Source organism: Hippopotamus amphibius, chromosome 13 (genome assembly GCF_030028045.1).
Source record: "Hippopotamus amphibius kiboko isolate mHipAmp2 chromosome 13, mHipAmp2.hap2, whole genome shotgun sequence".
In the NCBI taxonomy this organism is placed as follows: domain Eukaryota; kingdom Metazoa; phylum Chordata; class Mammalia; order Artiodactyla; family Hippopotamidae; genus Hippopotamus; species Hippopotamus amphibius.
This window is the reverse complement of record NC_080198.1, coordinates 88,306,723-88,326,233: the sequence shown is the minus strand read 5'-3', so window position 1 is coordinate 88,326,233 and position 19,511 is coordinate 88,306,723. Positions and strand designations below refer to the sequence as shown.

General features: G+C 33.4%; 1 protein-coding gene across 1 annotated transcript in view; it reads left to right on the top strand.

The window, feature by feature from the left end:
• The window catches only part of GSTCD (glutathione S-transferase C-terminal domain containing), a 129,203-nt gene that overhangs the window by 18,893 nt on the left and 90,799 nt on the right, over positions 1 to 19,511 (top strand). The window contains exon 5 of the mRNA XM_057706765.1: positions 1,759 to 1,852. Within this exon, the coding sequence (XP_057562748.1) occupies positions 1,759 to 1,852 (94 nt within the window). The remainder of the gene's footprint in view (positions 1 to 1,758; positions 1,853 to 19,511) is intronic.

Below are 19,511 nucleotides of genomic sequence, written 5' to 3'. Positions count from 1 at the left end.
TCTTAGCAACACTCACATCTCACCTTTTTGTCTTTCTGGTTTTTTTTTGTTTGTTTGTTTGTTTTTGGGTTTTTTTGGCACAATCTTGCCTCCAAAATCTCCTTTATTCTCTAGAGGTTTTAAATTTCTTTATCCATCCAGTCAGTCAAAAAATGAACATGTGCCTGCCAAACACCAGACATTGTTTTGAGTGCTGGATGTATGAGGAACTAATTGGACTTCCCTCATGGAGTGTGCGTTCTGGTGGGGGAGGTAAATAAAGAAAAACCACAAATAAAGGTATAACACATTAGGTATTGATAAAGGCTGTAAAAAATACTGTGGGATGAGGGGGTTGGAGATGATGGAGGTCAGGATCATTTTTTAGGTAGGGTGGTCAGGAAGGCTTACCTGACTAGGTGAAGGCATTGGGCAAATGACCTGAATGAACATTTGAAGATTTGGAGGAAGTGTTCTAGGCAAAGGATCCAGCAAGTAAGAAGACCCTGAGCAAATCTACAGAGACAGAAGGTAGATAAGTCCTCGCCTAGGGCAGGGAGCTATGGGGAGACAATGGAGAGTGTCTGCTGATGGGTATAGGACATCTTTTTGAGGTGATGAATATGTTCTCAAATTAAACAGTGGCGATGGTTACACAGCTGTTAATATTTTAAAAACCATTGTATTGTATGCTTTAAAGGGACAGATTTTATGGCATAGAAATTATATCTCAGTATAGTTGTATTTTATAAAAGACCGTAAGTTAGGAATGAGTGTGGTGAAATGAGAAATAGTGAGAAGTTCAGTATGGCTAGACTAGACTAAGGGAGATAGGAGAGAGGTAGATGATGTCAGAGAGGTGTGTTTATCTTTCTGGAAGCAGGTAAGTACTCTAGACCTCTTTACTTGCAGCTATATCTCTACCCCAAAAAAAGAATCTTTTGTACTATTTTCTTTGGCACTGAAATTCAGCTAGTTTACATAATGGAAAATAAACTTATGAACTAACTCATACAAAGGGGTTAATGATAGATTCTCAGGGATTTTTCTTTTGAATAGGATATTCCTGGAGATTAAAAAAAATTCCAGAACCATAGGTATCTATCCTGTGGGCTGTGGACACAGAATGTGATTGGGAAGCGTCTGGGAATCCATATTTATGCCATGTCACTGTCTGTAGGTTAAATAAATGAATGTACAACTTTTAACATGAGGAAGGAAACAGAATTTTTCTGTATATGGAACAGGGATGATCATTTTTTTTAAATGTTGGGAACCATTTGGTTAAAACAAAGGGATCCTTTTCTAGAAACTTTGTAGGTACTTGTAAAAGACTAGTGTGGATGATATTTTGGGGTGAATGTTGAAGTAGGAACTTTTTGATCCTGTAAATATAGCTCCTAGGCTGTGGCAATTTTCATATAATTCAAGACAGACCTTGATGGACATGTGCAGAGTCAGTTTTGACTATGTGGACTGTTTTTGACAAAACTTTTATTTTCAAGTGACTTTTCTCTTTGACACCCAGTATTTCTAGGTAGCTTATTCTATGTCACACCAGGTAATAATTTAATAGGAAATTTAATAATAATAGGAAAATAACTATGCTGTTGGAAACAACATATATTTCTTATGTAACTAAATATCTTGAGGAATACTTAAAGATTATTAAAATTTGTGTTCCTCCTTGCCAGTATAGAAAATAGAAATTTGGTCTTCTAGAACATAGTAGGATTTTGTTAATTCATTAATTTGGAAAGGGCCTATCTCCTTTTCCAGGAAAAAGGCATTGAAGTGATGTTTTCTCCCCACCCTTGCCCTACTTGGACCCTTGATTGGGATACTCTTCCTGCAGCAGTGAGCCCAAAAGAAGGTAAGTTTTGTTTCATTTTGTTTTTTTCTTTTTCCTCTTTAAATTTTACTCATAATCTGGATATCCTCTTCAGATCCATCTTCCAGTTCTCTAGTTCTCTCTTTGGCTGTATCTAATATTCTGGTCATACTAGCCACTGAGTTTTCATTTTATTTTTATTATAAAAATTTTACATATACACATTGCTCTGATTTACTATTTCCCACATTTTCCTACATCTGCTTTATGTGCTTCTTTTTTTTCTTTACTGAAATATTTTGAAGCCTATCCCAGATAATATGTCATACTACAGCACACACATCTAAAAAATATTGACAACTTAAATAATCACCATGTCATTGTCACACAATAAAAATCAACAAAAATTCCTTCATCATCTAATAATAGTTCATAATCATTCTCCCCCAATTGTTTAAAATATTGTTTGAAAAAAAATATTTTGGTAGCTTTTTAGTTAAATAACTTTTTAATTGCTAAAAGCTATATTTGTTTTGTTTGTTTTGATAGTGAACTTTTCCTTGCTCATGTTTCAATTTCCTCTTTTTATAATTGTTTAAGCATAGTGATTTTTTTATTCTGTATTTATTATTTCTATTATATAAGATATTAGAAATAATATATTATTTCTAACAATTTCTAGTAATAACCTCTATGATGTCCACAGAGGTCTAATTCTGCTCTTCATTGTTTCTGTTGACTTCACTCCTGGTGTCTCATATCCCTGTTTTGTAATTTTAGATTATAAAATCATTTTTTGGGTTACCTAAATCTTAGAATCTTGTGGGGCCTGGGTTAGGAATGAATTCCCAAAGAAAGGATTTATGTTTGTTTATGGCCAGGCATCTTTATGTATTGAACTGAAGGCACTAGAACTTATTATTTTTTCAGGTTGAGATTCCTTCAGCCTTTCTATCTGGAACTGAGATTTAAACAGAAAATTTAAGTTTTGTCACCTTGCTTTGCTATTGGGTAGAACTCTTTTTTTTTTTTTTTAAATGCATCTTAATTAATATAGCTTTTCAAGGTTTCTGCTAGGAATCAAGGACTAGCCTCTCTTTGTCTTTCAGTTAAAACCTAGGTCCCTGGTATCAGCAGATACCCTCCAGGCAGCTATGGTGTCAGTTCAAGATCATTATACTGCTTTTTAGTTTCTTTCCCTCTTTTTAAGGCCCTATGGATTTTCCTTACTCTCAGAAATCCAGTTAGACACATGAAGGATGATTGTTGAATTTTATATGCCATTTTAGGTATTTTTTGGTAAAGAACTTTTTTATAGCTCAATGTCCTATTTCTTTAATTGATCAGGTATTCTTTAGTTTTATAGTAATTCAAATATGTTTTCATTTTTCAAATGCTCTTTGAAATTATTCGCCTTCCTTTTTTCATATTCTTCTCTTCTATGATGCTTCATAATATTGCCGGTGTCTCACTGATCAACTCTATTCTGTCAATCAAGGAAATATTTTAGGACTCTTCCAAAGTGGAAGAAGATTATGTTTTATAGTTAAGAACTCTGCTGCAAAGATATTTTATAAAACTGAAATCTATTTTTTGGTCTTTTATTAATATATGAAAAATAGTCACTAATGAATGTTAATGTTTTAATTTAAAATTTTTTTGACATTTTACAAAGCTTAAATGTGTGTTTTTATTGCACGTGCAATTAGATTTTCTATACTTTTCAGTTATAGTATAGGTTCTGAATGGGTTAAACCTATAGTTTATGAAGTAAAAATCAGATTTTTATTAATATTTATATTAAAAATGAAAACAGCTTTTTAAGTGCCACATGTTTTGCTTTACCTATAATTAATTTACTAGGAAGGCAAAATAATATTTTCACTTATTAATATGAGTACTCAATTACATCTGCTAACAACTCAGAAATTTGACATTAAGCATTCATGTCTGGTCGTTTTACTGGTTAGAAGTGCATATCTAATGGAGCTCATGGAATATATTACTCATTATATCACTTTAATTGGATCACCTTGTTTTCATAAATATTATGACAAAGATGGAGCTATAACAGCAGAGCTACATGGTATACTCACATTTCGTTTACTATTTATTAAAAGGTTTATAGTCTTGTTAAACTAAGGTAGAATTGTGACATTTTAGATGTTCTGTTTTCAGTTCTGGCAATTTCAGTATTGCATGGTAATAGGATCTTTGTGAAATGAAATTATTATACATAGGGATGCAGAAGTCACTATGAACATGTTCTCATGATTTGTGTTCTGGTCTGTCTTTTAGGAGAAGTTGATTTGTAATAAGGTATTGTTGGTACTTGGTTCATTTGGATGTTTTGAAGTCTGACTCATACTGACTCTATTGAGTAACATCAGTTGTGGTGCATATTATAAAAATCAGCTTCTTTACCATCAAAGACTATATTAATTCCCACAATGGAGTCTAATCAATTTTATAAGCCTGTCTAGTCTCTTATCCACTGCTCTCACCCATTTCTCTCCTTCCATCTTATGTACTATCTCCTGAACTTTTTGCTGTTTTCCGTATATAGTCTATTGATATATTTACTATCTCCATACCTTCACCTTTGTTTTTCCTCCAGCCTTAAACAGTCTTCTTTCTACTTCCCATCCCATTGAAATTATAGTCATCTTTTAAGGATTAACTCAAATGCTGCTTCCTTCATTAAGCCTTCTTCATGGATTATGGAGTCAGCCTGCCTGAGTTTGAAACCTGGGCTACTAACTAGCTAGATAACCTATGGCCAGATTCTCAACTGGAAATGTCTGAATTCTCCGTATTCTCAACTGAAAATTCTCTGTACCTCAGTGGCCTCATCTCTAGAATGGAGATAATTATACTACCTACCTTATGAGATTGTTAGTACATTCAATGAATTCATATATAAAACAGAACACTGCCTAACTATAAATAGTAACTGTTAAACAATACTAATATATTAGAATTAATCACTTCCTCTCAACATTCCTTTAGTACTTTCTTATACTTCATTTTTGATACTTATAGAATGCTTCTCTTATACTAAGTGTACATGCATCTTTTCCTTCTCCAATAAACTGTGAGCTCTTTAAATATAGAACTCCTGTGGATAGGTCCTCAATAATTTTTTACTAGATTCAGTTGGATTGAGGCTACAGATCCTTTTTATAACTTCCCAAGTTTTTACTTAAACCAGGCAAATTTTTTGTCTCACATAGATTTAAAAGCCTAAAATAATTGGGATTATTTAGTTTTAAGAAAAGAGAACTGAACATTTAATTTACATTATCATTCTTATTGTTGTCATTATTATTATTATTAATCTTTAAATGGACTGTTTGGGAGTAAATTGCAGACATCATGACTCTTCACTTCTATACTTAACTATCTCCTTTAAGAACAAGAACATTTTCTTATATAGCCACAGTACAATGATCAAAATAGGATATTTAGCTCAGTACATACTATTGTCTACTATTCAGTTCAGTAGATTGTAGTACATTTAGTTGTCCTGTCTCTTTAGTTTCCTTTAAAGTGAAATAGTTCTCAGCCTTTCTTTGTCTTTTATAACATAGACTTTTTTGAAGAGTTCAGGCCAATTTTTTGTAGAATATCTCAATTTGGATTTGTCTAATGTTTCCTCTTGATTAGATTCAAGTTATGCATTTTTGGCAGGAACACCACAGAAATGATGCTGTGTCCTTCTCAGTGCCTCGTCATCAGGAAGTGTATTATGTCTGTTTGGGCCCAGTGATGTTAACTTTAATCATTTGGTTAAGGTGCTGTCTGCCAGGTGTCTCTACTATAATGTTGCTGTTTTGCTCTACTGAATTAATAAATAGTTCGTGGGCAGATATTCAAGACTACATAATAACTTGTTTCTTTTCAAACTTTCACTCACTAGTTTCTGTTCATTTGAGGCTTCTTGCCTGTGATAGTTGCAAAATAGTGATTTTTCAACTGCATCATATTTCTATATTAGTTGCCACTCTATTGTGAGAAAGTCTTCTTTTTCTTTCCCTTTTCTTTCTTTCCCTTTTCTTTCTTTCTTTTTCTTTTTCTTTCTTTCTTTCTTTCTTTCTTTCTTTCTTTCTTTCTTTCTTTCTTTCTTTCTTTTTCTTTCTTTCTTTCTTTCTTTCTTTCTTTCTTTCTTTCAACTCATGAATTTTGTTTTATTAAATGAGTTATAATACATCACTGTCATTATTTATTTCAGTGCTCAAGTTGTCCCAGGTTGTAGGTGCCTTCAAGCTGGTTCCTGATTCTTTGGAAATGCCCCAGTCATTCTATACCAGGCCCTTAATTTCTGGCGTAACAAAATATTACAGGCTCATTTTGTCATTTCCGTGCCCCAGCCCTAAAATCAACTGTTTCTCCAAGAAGTGCTGGTTCCTTATAGTAGAGAATAGTATTTAGAAACTAAGATTTGGGCACTAGATATGCTCTTTGCTAACAGTGTTGCTTCTAGGTTCTCTAAGCAGAGAGATGTATACATAGATAGACTCATTAGGACATAGATGTATGTATACATGTATCTACATACACACACATACATAATCATACACATCAATATCTATTGCTATATCTGTATATCTATGTCTATTATTTATATATATCAAAAATCATGAGTTTATGCTGATACCTCTAATTCCAATCCAATACCACAATATTCTTCCTAGTTTTTCTGAATTCAATATCTGTATCTACCTTTTCCACCAGTAAAAATTATAGTACCAAACATCACCTATGTATTTGCTCATTTGTTCAGTCCTACCATGTATGGACAGGAATTTCCAAGTTGCTTTACCCATATCTCTGTGAAAAATATACCTACTAAGTTGAGTTCTAGTTTGTTTGCAGTTATTTTCATCTTTGAATTGAGGATATATGGTCACAGTTCTCATGCAGGTAGTTGTAATCAGACGGTTCTACAGAAGATGAATTATGAAAAGTGAAAAGCGAAATGTTTAAATTAGTATTAATCATATCCCCTAATAGAAAATCTTTAACCAACAGTCTCCGGCACCGAGAAGATCCAGGCAATCGTATATTCTCTATTACCCTTTGTCCTCAAATACCTGTGATTTCTTACTCTAATGAACTAGGATAAATACTCCTTTTGTTAAGTCCAGAGACACCTCTGTTCTTGACTTTTGAATTTTTGCCGTCTGAGTATGGAGGAAAGAATAGCTATAGTCTTTTGCCTTAAGACTTAGAATAGAGCTGCCCTAAGTCACTCACTCCATCGATATTTCCCTATAGCCTTTCTGTTCTCCAGTAGTTTTTAGGCAGATGGTTCCTATACTAGGAGTGGCTCCTAGTCCCTAATAACCATATTAATCATATAGAAGGGAGGTGAGTCCACATATAAGCATGACCATATAGACGATAAAGGCAATAAGAAAATAGTTGCTTAGGTGTTGTTCCAGTTGTAATCTCTTTTATTCCTATATTCAAAGTTCCACCGTTTTAGAAATATGGCCCACTTAGGTATACATGAGGCTTTTGAGCTACGTGAGAGCACTAACTCCTAGGGATACTGATATGAGGGTGGTATCTAAAAACTTTAAGCATCACCACTCATTCACCCTCACCCCCTGTCAGCTAGTTTAGAATATATACTTATCAATTGAGATAAAAGAAAAAAAATTAATGGCAGAGTTCCACCTGAAGGAGATAGGAAGATCTCACCTTTCCAGGGGGTTTTAAACATAGTAGATTTCATTTGCATGGGACAGATATGTATGAAATCTTAGAACAAGAATCACAAACTGGTATACTCTAGTTCCTGTTATATAAGTTACTGATTGAATTTATGGTTCTAAGGGAATGTATAATTTTTCGATCCTAGTGGCAGATTATTCAATTACTAGTAAGATATTTCTTTTTATCAACCTTTATATACAGCACTTATAGATGACTAACTTTAAATTTTAAAGTTTATCCTGATGAGGATCATTTATGTAAATACCCAGGCTTTTTTTCCGCATTTGTTTTCCATGGAGTATTTGGGGTGAAAAATAATGATTGATCCTTGACATTAGGAAAAAATATAAAATAAGACAGTGATATGTGACATAACTAGTAAAAGTTGGCCTCAATGCAAAGTCTCTGCGCTCCCTTGACCCTTCCGTTCTATGCTTCTACAAACCAACTTGATCACACTTTCTTTTTCCAGCAGAAGTGATAGAAGGGAAGGGTGTGGTCAAGGTCTTTGGAGAGAGTTGTATCCAAGATGGAGAATGGAAGGACTAAACAGAGCCTTTTCCTCTATCAGTGATTCTTAACAAGGTTCTTACCAACCCTAAGGGATATGGTAAATAGCATTATTTATTGCTATTTATGCCAGAAGGCCAGGGATGCTAAAAGTTCACCATAATGAAGAATTGTCTCATCTGTAATATAAGCTTTGCCCTCTTGGGGAAAATAAAACATGAAAGTTTGTTTTAGGGTCTCTAATCAGGGTGTAAGAATGCTACATTGTCTTAAACCATTACTTTTCAAACAAGGGCATCCATTAGGATCTTTTGGGTAGCTTGTTAAAACAGGTTGCTGGGCCCTACCCCAGAGTTTGAAAACAGGCCCTAGAATTTTCATTTCTAAGAAGTATCAACTAATGCTGCTTCTGCTGCTTAGGGGACCACTGTGTGTGAAGTTTTACTTCAGGTAACTGGTATAGTGCATGCATGAACTGCTTTGATGGAAACTAAAGTAAGATGAACAAGATCAAAGTTTTCTAACTTTTTTGTTTTACCAACTAAAAAATTATTTTTTGGCTCTTAGCATGGAGTAGGTCAAATATAATCGTTTGTGCATACATCTGAACTGTTTGGTAACTATGAAAACTTCTACTTTAAGCCAAATATAATAGCAAATATAAATGGAGGTAGAAGTATCTTGATAATTGTAAGTAAAAGTAACTGTCTCTTTCAAGAAATTTTTATTCCTGAAATACTGGTCTTAGATTCTTAAGACGAGACTCAAAATTAGCATATTTGTTTTCCTACTTTTAAAAGATTATTCTCCAGTGAGACAATGTAAGGATATAGTCTCTCCAACACTTTTTTGTTTATATTGAATAACTGTAGATTATAAGGCTGTTACATTTTGAACATTTTGGCATTTAAAATACTAAAAGCACACCAAGAGAATAAGATCAAAGGTTTTTTTTCTTCTCCCCACTTTTCTGGGAAAAAAAATCTCTAACATGAATGTTTTTCATTTCTCTAAGTTATACTTAGCTGTGAAATTCAAAACCTGACCATATTTGACTCAGAACTCTACAAATTTATAACTATTTTCTCTTCTTTCAAGAGTGAGGTTCTCAACAAGCATTTTGGTGCTTTACCAAAAGTAATACAATCTCATACTTAAGCTGCATTTTAATCTGAAGCTAAAAGCCTTTAAAACATAGTATAAATAAATATAGACAGAATTTATATTAAATGGTTTAAAATATAACAAAGTTGCAAAGAACTAGTTTGCTATTTGCTTAGTGGTTCTCTTTTGATTTAGTGCCAAACACAAATACATATAGATATAGAGACTGAGAAAGAGATAGAGAGATATATATTATTATGTATTATATTATTATATATTATGTATATAAATGTTGTAAAGCAGACCATGTGTTTAATTCATCTCCTTTCTAGTAGAAAGTTAGAGAAGTCAGCTAAAGTAATAGTAGAAAGAATTGAAACCGACACAGAGATGTGTAGATATTTGCTAGGCAAATTCTTCCAATTATTATAGCATTAGACACTCCTTATATAAAAATGTTGGCCTTTTATAAACTACTAATTAATTGTACTTGGTAATCAAGAGAGGTAGTACTGGTGGTAGGAATATTTTTATATAAGTTTGAATGAGTAACCATTAAGTGAACCTTTTAATTAATAAGAATTACAGTATGGTGTTGTAATCTTTATTTGAAAGGAGGGTAACATAAAGAGGTAGAGAACTAGTGGAAAGGTATCTTTATTTTTCAGTGTTACTTTCTTCATGTGGAATTTTAAAAGGTTTAAAGTTTCTTCATGTGAAATGTTAAAAGTTTAAATAAGAAAAAGAGAACCATGTAAAATACACACTTTTAATATGCAGTTGACCTTTGAAAAATGCAAGGGCTAGGGGTGCCAATCCTTCCTGCAGTCAAAAATCCCTGTATAACTTATAGTTAACCCTTGGTATGTAAGGGTCCTCTCATATCCACAGTTCCACATCTACAGATACACCCAACTGTGCACTGAGTTAGTACTATAGTATTTACTATGCAAAAAAACCATGTATAAGTGAACCTGCGCAGTTCAAACCCAAGTTGTTAAAAGGTCAACTGTAATTGTATAGTAATAATACATTGATTTTTATTTATTTAGGCCTCAAATTTAAACCTTTAAAAAATGCTATAACTGTTAAAATTTCACACGAAGTAGCACTTTAAATAATTTAATCAAATTCTCCTCAAATTTATCTATAGGTTTAACATAACTTTTATCAAAATCCCAACAAGATTTTTAGCAGATATAGACAAGCTTATTCTAAGTTTTATGTGGAAAAAAGAATTTGGAAAAGAATGGTAGAGAGAATCATTCTACTCAATATTAAGACTTCATTATAGCTACAGTAATTGCAGAGATATCACATAGATTAATAGAGCAGAATAGAGAACCTTCAAAAAGGCACAAAAGCAACTCAATTGGAGAAGGATAGTCTTTTCAACAAATGTTGCTGGATCAATCGGACATCCATAGGCAAAGAAAATGAATATCTAAATTGCATCCCTTATGTAAAAGCTAACTCAAAAAGGATCATGGATTTAAATGTAAAATTTTAAACTATGAAACTTTAGAAGAAAATGTAGAAAAATATAGAAAAGCTTTGGGAGCTGGGGATATAAAAAGAGTTCTTACACATGCCACCAAAAACACAGTCCATTAAAAAAATTTTTGATAAGTTGGACTTCATTAAAATTTAAAATGTTTGCTCTGCCAAAACCTCTGTTATGAGGATGATAAAACAAGCTAAAGACTAGAAGAAAATATTTGCAAACCAGAAATATATGCAAATCTGACACAGGTCTTAGATCTAGAATGTATAAGGAACTCCCAAAACTCAAAAATGAGAAGAAAAAAAAAAAAAAGAATCCAATTAGAAAATGGGCAAAAGAAATGAACAGACATTTCACCAATGAGGATATATAGTTGGCACATATGCACATGAAAAAACTTTGTGCTTCTTAACCATCAGGGAGATGTGAATTAAAACTACAATGAGGGCTTCCTAGGTGGCGCAGTGGTTAAGAATCTGCCTGCCAGTGCAGAGGACATGGGTTCGATCCCTGCTCCAGGAAGATCCCACATGCCACGGAGCAACTAAGCCCGTGTGCCCAAAAAAAAAAAAAAAAAAAAAAAAAAAAATACATAAAACTACAATGAGATATCATTACACACCTATCGTAATGACTAGAATAAAAAAGTAACAAGACCGAATGTTGACAAGAATGTGGAGAAGTTGAATCACTCATACATTGCTGGTTGGAATGTAAAATGGTACAACCACTCTGGAAAAATAGTTTGGTACTTTCTTAGAAAGCTACGGGTACAATTACCGCAAGACAATTGCACTGCTGAGCGTGTATCCCAGAGAAATGAAAATTTATATTCGTTCAAAAGCCTGTACATGAATGTTCATAGCAACTTTATTCATAGCAGCCCCAAACTGGAAATAACCCTAATGTCCTTCAATGGCTGCATGATTATATAAATTCTGATGTGTCTGCTATAGAATCCTACTCAACAATAAAAAGGAATGGACCAGTCATGCTTGTAACAACTTGGATAGATCTCAAGAGCATTCGGATTAACGGAAGAAAGCCCATCTCAAAAGGTTACCTGTATTATATGATTGCATTTATTTAACATTCCCAAGGTGATAAAACCAGAGAGATAGAGAACAGATTAATGGTTGGCAGGGAACACGATAGGCCATGGAGGGGTGCTACTGTCAAGGGAGTTCCATTGTGACGGTGAGGTGGGTATATGAACCTATACATGGGGTCAAATCGCATAAAACTGTACATATGCTCTCAAATACAGACATGAAATCTGGTGAAAACTGAGCAAGGTCAGTGGTTAACACTATGGTACTAAAAATAATTGCCTAGCTTTGATATTGTAGTGTAATTATATAAGATGTCACCATTGGGGAAGCAAGATGAAGGGTTCCTAAGATTCTGTGTACTATTTTTTATTTTTGCAATTTCCTGGGAGTCTGTAATTATTTAAAATAAAAAGTTAAAAATATAATTTAAGTAGAAATTGGAAAAGATAAAATAAAAAATATGGAAATATTTCTCAGCTCATCTTTTTCAAAAGTAGCAGAAAACTTCTGGAGACTTAAGTCAAATGATAGTTTGATACAAGGCAAGACCTACAAAATGAATAGCAATGAAATGCTAATATACACAGTTAAGCATTGACTTTCACTTTTGACAGACAGGTTGCTATTCTCAAGTTCCTAGTGAAATGGAGAAAGTCAAACATAACATAATTTGAGTTTCTTTATATGAAGATTGCTTCAGAATAGTGATTGGTATGATCTAGGAGTAGCCCTGATATAAATCCTGGCTGATAGTTTGCACTAGGGCTCCCACCCGGCTACCAGAAAACTTCAAGGTTCCTTGAAGATGTCATGGTGTTATATATATGTTATGGTGATAGAGGGATGTTGTGTTTGTGAGAAGTAGAGAAAGTTCTTTCATACTGAAAGCTTAGTTGTGTCCAATTTCAATTATACATTTGCATTTCAAAGTATTGAAAAGTGGGACTGAGTGTTTTGTTTTGGCTGTCAAAATGGTTGAGTGAATAAGTTTATTTTGTGCTTTAAATCAGCTCAGGTGTGGAAATGATCAAGTTGTATAACATTATACTACTAACTAAATTGTCTGGAACCACTTTGCTATAAATAAGGCCTGAAAAAGAGTAGCAAGATTGAGTTCAAGTTTTATTACTTCCATGTCCTCAACAAAAATAAGTGCAGGGCCAGTAACTACCACAGAGGCAGCAATTCTTTAACCAGGGGAGCGTTGGTGAAATGGCCTCACAGCTTTGGTACTGTATGTGAACGTAGCATTTGGCTCACTGAGTTTCTTATCTCTTTCTCTCTCTCTCTCTCTCTTTTTTTTTTTTTTTTTTTTTCTTTTCCTGTTTTCAAGCTGTGAAACCAGATTGTCTTCTTAGGAAAATACAATACTTTTTTTTTTTTAAGTGTACTTAACTATGGCATGTGATTAAAGAAAAAGTTAAAAGATTTTTTTTTTCTCCTGGAGTTAGATTTGTTGTAATTCTTCCCAGTATTATGTTATGCTTTGTTCTATTCTTTAGGATTAGACTTCAAGCACCCTATTTATAGACCATGTTTTTAAGCACTTTGCAAGCAGAGCCCATGACTGGTTACCAAGAAAAGTTTTAATAGCCAATTTATCTCGGGTGGAGTACAAAGAATCTTCTAAGAGTGTTGCTTTTTGAAACAAATAAAAGTATCTGACATGAAGAAATAGCTATATGAGTAAGCAAATTCATCTGAATTTACTTAGGTCATATACAGAGAGTAAAATTATTTGGAGACGTTTTTTGTCTGTATACAAATGAGCAAATTGTCTGTATACAAATGAGCAAATTGAGAATTTATTGAACAGTCAAGAATATTTTGGCCTATTCCTGACTCTACTAAGTCATTTATTATAGCACTAGGTAAGTATGAAAGTTGCCATGGTATGTTTTAGGAATATATGAATTCACCGATAAGAAACCTGAAATTATCCACTCACCTGAATATTGTTTATTAGTATGTTTCAGCGATCAAATTGCTGCAAAAGATTGAGACAGGTTTATGTGAGTAATGAAATACTTACTTCTGAAAACCAGGACCAGGTAGAGATTCAAATCTCTTAAATTCATGTTGAAATGTAGTTAGGATGTCACCATTTTAACTCAAGACCTTTCTGGTGAACAAACCTGGAGCATCCTTCCAGTCCTGCTATGTTTTTAGCAACACCAAGTTCTCTTTGGGCTGGAGATGTGTACCTATTTCACGATAAGACTTTTCCCAAGAATTTCTTTCTGGTTTTTTTTCTCTTTAAGAATTTTTCTGATGGGTACTGTAATAACAGGCTTTGATGTTTTAGAATGAGGCAGCTTTGGATGAAAATTTACAGAAATTTTACATTAATAATTAATGGGTGAATTTTCACTCAGTATACATTTTAAGTAGCGCAAAACTTATTGTTGGTGTCATCCAGAAGCAGTGAAGAATAGGGAAGAAACTTTGCTCTAAAGCAAAGATATCTGCAATAAAATATTTAGTTCCACCCTTTAACATCATTTCTAATGAAGACGAATGAACAAGCAACCCAAAACACTTGCAGCATTATTTGCAGAGTTATAGATAAGCTATATATAACTACTCTGAAAGCTCTGAAAGACAACTTTCCTTATAATGAATACAAAACCATCTTTGCATTAATTCCATTTTGTATGTTTGTCAAGAGGTATTTCCTCATATAATTTACCTCCTGGATTGACTTTCTAGACTACCTTCGAATATTTCACACTTAGTAACTTAGTTTTTAAGCTTAAAAACTCTTGAAATGGCTAAAGTTTCAAGAATTATTTTCTAGAATTTTCTAAAATTATCATTTAAAATTATCATTTATTTTTAAAAATAACTTTATAATCACATTTAGGAGACAGAAGGAAGATTAATGATGTAGATCCTTATTTTTCTGCTAATGGAAACTAATTAGTATTATTTATTTCCATTTAAATTGGCATTCTCTGTGCTATTCCAGATATTTATGATTAAAATCAGCTTACCTACAAATGAACTATTTTATTCTGTGCTTTGAACCAACTGCTTTCAGCACCCAAACCCATTCATTAGAGATACCTGAAGCAAGGAAATTTCCCTAATAGCTATGCAATCACAATAGCTCACAGACTCTGCAAGAATATGAAATTGATGAAATATGAAATTCAACAAAAATTGAATCATCGGGAGATTTTTTCGTTCTTTTTTTTTTTGCCCACACAACTGGGCTTGCGGGATTTTAGTTCCTGGACCAGGGATTGAACCTGGGCCCTAGGCAGTGAAAGCACAGAGTCCTAACAACTTGACCGCCAGGGAGTTCCCCCTGTTGGGAGAATTTTTAAAAATTATCCTTAACTATAGGACAAAAGTGTAGTCTTAAATAGAAAACTATCATTATTTAAATGACATAAATACATAGTATTAATAATCAATAACAGTGTTTCTAGATGTGAATTTTATATACTTATTTGTGGGAAATTATTAAATTAGTTTTATGCTAAAACCAGTCATCACTTTAGAAAGTTGTCTCTAAATAAGTGTGAACTTATATGCTTCCTGGGGGAAAAAACCTAGGAATTTTGCATATGATCACATAGCAAATATTTTATAATACTAGGGTAAACTCGATTCCCAGGAAAATTCCTTATCTTAAAACAAATTATTTTATTTTTTTTGTTTTTAAAAAAATATTTCAATGTAAGTGAGATCATAACAGTATTTGCCTTTGACTTATTTCATTTAGTATAATGTCCTCTAAAACAAATTATTTTACATGACAGTTTTACTCTAATATGTCTGCTGTAATGGGAAAACAAAAGTATTTTTGTGGCAGTGCACATATCTAAAAAACTAGACATGCATGAAAAACTACAGGGTTTTTTACAGGGGAGAGATTAAACAGGGCCAAACCCTGCCCCCACCCCACTCCCTTTTTTTAAACAACTTTATTAACTGAATACTTTCATGCCCTTGGAGACATAGTCACACTTAAATTTTTTCAGCAACAAGGAAAGGAAGGAAAATCAAGCTGCCAAAGTCAGTATTAAAGAAAATGACTTAGAAAATTGCTTTCCAGTCACATCTATCTGCTTTCATCCAATCTAGATGGTTGACTGTAGAATCGAGTAATTGTTGGATTACTATAATCTAACCAAAAAAGTGTTTTAAGATACTTTTCTTTATAAAATAAGTGCTACTGATATGGTTCTTTCAAGTGACCTTAAATCTCATTAATACGCAACATTCAAATTTACAGTGACTTTTCATTAGATATTAGATTCTGACATATCCTTGATCAAATTCTATAAAAAGTGATTGTATGAGTCAGATTCCAAATTGGAAGAGATGGCACATTCAAATTGGGACTATTTGAGGAGGATTCATATATAGAGACATTAATTATAAAGTTGTAGGCAGGATGTTTTAACTGTAAAATGATAGGGCAGGAACCTGGCATTAGCAGCCACAGTGCTGTTGCTACCTCTAGGCCTGATAGGACACAGATAGGAAAAAGAAAAGAAAGTCCCATGGAGCAAGCTGCTTTGAGAGGGGCAGAAACCTTTAGGCAAGAGATGGAGGCAGCAGCCTCGAGTGACTATAGAGGTGAAAGAAGGGGAAAATTACCCTGCCCTCATTCTCCTTTATTATTACCATCTATCTGATCTCCTGCTGGGGCTTCTCCCTGACCAAACCCATCCATGTGCCAGAGGGCAAGGAAGCTTGTTGACGTATCCTATGCAGGTCACCACCAGGGCAGAGAGCTAGCTGAATTTGAAGGAGGCAAACCTGAGATATCTGAAAGAGTAATTATGGAATTCAGGGTTGAAAGAAACATTAGAGATCATCTAGAATGAGGAAATCTGAGCTTTGTGGAGAGGTTAAGCAGCATGCAATTGTGTAACACACAATCGGGACACATTGTCTGCCCGCCAGCTGTGTCCCAAACTGGAGCTCTACATCCATTATGCTTTGTAGTTATGCCTCACTCATCTCTTACAGCGTCTGTGCAGATCTCATGTGCGAAGTTACACTGATTTCTATTGCTGTGGTCTTAACAAACTTAATAAAATTTGAAATTTATTAACCTGGTAGGTGAGATTTGCCTTTCTTAGAGGAAATGTTTTGGAATAGTAGTCTGTCCCATAAAGCTTATATCAGCCCATACTATAATTGCCTGAAAATTACTTTCAATGACCATACATGTTATAGAAAATTGCTGTTTAATGTGGCTTTTCTTAAACCCTAGAGTTGTGGAGGTAAGATAGGGAGAGGAGTTAGAATAACCCTCTAGCTATTGGAATCTTTGCTTTAAATTAAGATTTAAAATTTGGAACTCATTCGATTAAAATTAAAAGCAGTCTATAAAACTCTCAATATATTAAGAATATACATTCCCAAGATGAGTTCTGTTCTTCGTTGTTGGAATATGGTTACTTTTAACAGTTTCAGCTGTTTTGTTTTGTTTTGTTTTGTTTTTTACCTTATTCTTTTCACTATTCTGTTAATACCATCTGGTCACATTATAACAAGTAACTTTTCATTTTTTTCAAATGTTGAATGCATTTGTATTATACTAGAGGTAAAAGTGGGAGATTAGGGAGCATCGTTTCAAATTCTCCTCATGTCCTGGAAACCCTTGATTGCAGTGCTTACTCTGAAATTAGAAATCTTTTTTGTGAACAGCAGATTTTGTGCTTTTTCACACAAACGGTCTCCATGCATCCAGATCTCTTCCTCCTTTCTCATAGAGCTTGTGTTGTTAGCAATAATGACTAAAGAAACCAAAACAGTAGGTTATTGCTAAGGTTTTTTTATATCTCTGTATCAAGGAGTAGAAATGTTCCATGTCAGCTGGGCTTTTCTGCTGCATCTGTGCTTATAACCTTTAATTGTAAATGCTGCACTGTACCCAACCTGTTTTACAAGCAGACACATTCCCTTGATTTTCTACTAGTTAGTTTTGAATACCTATAGAATATAAAAGGTTCTAATCAAAAAAAGACTTTTAATATAAATGCAGCATTTTCTCCTTTTTAGAATGCAATGAACTGTAATTAGCGAAAGTGTGTTCTAGCTTCATAAATGGATCTTTAAACATTTTCTTTTTATCAGACAGTGTGATAGATCTTGTCATTTAATGTCAAACCGCGTTAAAGAATTCAGCTACTTTTATATTTATAGGGTTTGCTTTTGAAAAAATTTTTAAATTTTGAAAAATAATACAACCATTCCCTAGTATAACTGCTCATCTTTAATGATTCCATAATATTTCACCAAGTAGACAATATATTTTGCTTAATTATCTGCTGTTGAATATAAAAGTGCTCTTAACTCTCATACTACAGAAAACACTACCCTGAAAATATCTTGCACATAGCTTTTCCTATACTTTGAAATGTTTCTCAGAAGTGAGATGATAGGGTCAAAGGATGTGAACATTTTTGTTGCTTATGATGCAGATTGCTAAATCGGTTTCCAAAAGGGTTTTAACTAGTTTATTTTACCACCAGCAATGTTCAGGAGCCCCTGCTTCACTTCCACTGTCTTTGGCATTAGTTCACCAAATATTTTTTGGTAATTTTTACAGGCTAATGGACATAACTTGTTTTATTTTGTGTTATTTTATCATAGCAAGATTGAGTATTTGCATTTATTTTGCTTAATATGTTTCTTGCCAATTTGAATGATTTCCTCCATAAAAATATCAATCTTATGTTTATTTGCTAAAGATATTTTTATCAGAATATTGTTTTCCTTTTTTATTTTAGTTAGCAATGTGACTTTCCTAAAGCTAAGAAATTCCATAGGTTTTATGTTTTATTTCTATTTTGTATACAGAAAATTGTAGCAGAAGTGGGCAGTTTCTGTAGGTCCTTAAAAGGGTAACAGTCTCAGATAGGCTAAACACTAGCACAGAGCTTATAAGCTCTAGAAGTCAGCTAGTAATGGTAAGATCAAAAATCTGAGACTATTTTTTAAGCTGTTTGGGTTTTTTCCCCCCATTTTAAAAAACAATTTTATTGGAGTATAGTTTATTTACAATATTGTGTTAGTTTCAGGTGTACAGCAAATTGAATCAGTTATACATATATATATATAGCCACTCTTTTTTTTAGATTCTTCTCCCACATAGGCCATTAGAGAATATTGAGTAGAGTTCCCTGTGCTATACAGTAGGTTGTTATTAGTTATCTATGTTATATATAGTAGTATGTATATGTCAACCCCAGTCTCCCAATTTATCCCTCCCCCTCTTATCCCCTGGTAACCATAAGTTTGTTTTCTACAATCTGTGACTCTACTTCTGTTTTGTAAATAAGTTCATTTCTACCCTTTTTTAAGATTCCACATATAAGCAGTATCATATGATGTTTGTCTTTCTGTGTCTGACACTTCACTCGGTATGACAATCTCTAGGTCAATCCATGTTGCTGCAAATGGAATTATTTTGTTCTTAAGCTATGTGTTGTTTCATTTTATTAATTTCTTATTTGTTCTTGAGTATTTAGCAGCCTTTTTAAAATGTCAGCCTGTCTCCATTGTGCTAATGGGAGCCCAAGAAAGATTTTTCTATTATTATTATCATTATTATTTTAGTTGAGAGAGAATAACATACCATGAGAAGGCAACATGAGTGGAGGTGGTAATTCAAGTGAAACCCACTCTAAAGGTGAAGCTGAAGGGGACAAAGGGAGGCTACTTGGTCCAGATGTCTTACGCCTGGAGGGTTAAATGTTAGCAGTTGGTTTTAGTTCAGTAAAGAAGGTGATTAACTTCTTAGAATCAATCTTTCGCCTTGGACAGCCTCTTTAGGGAGATCAGG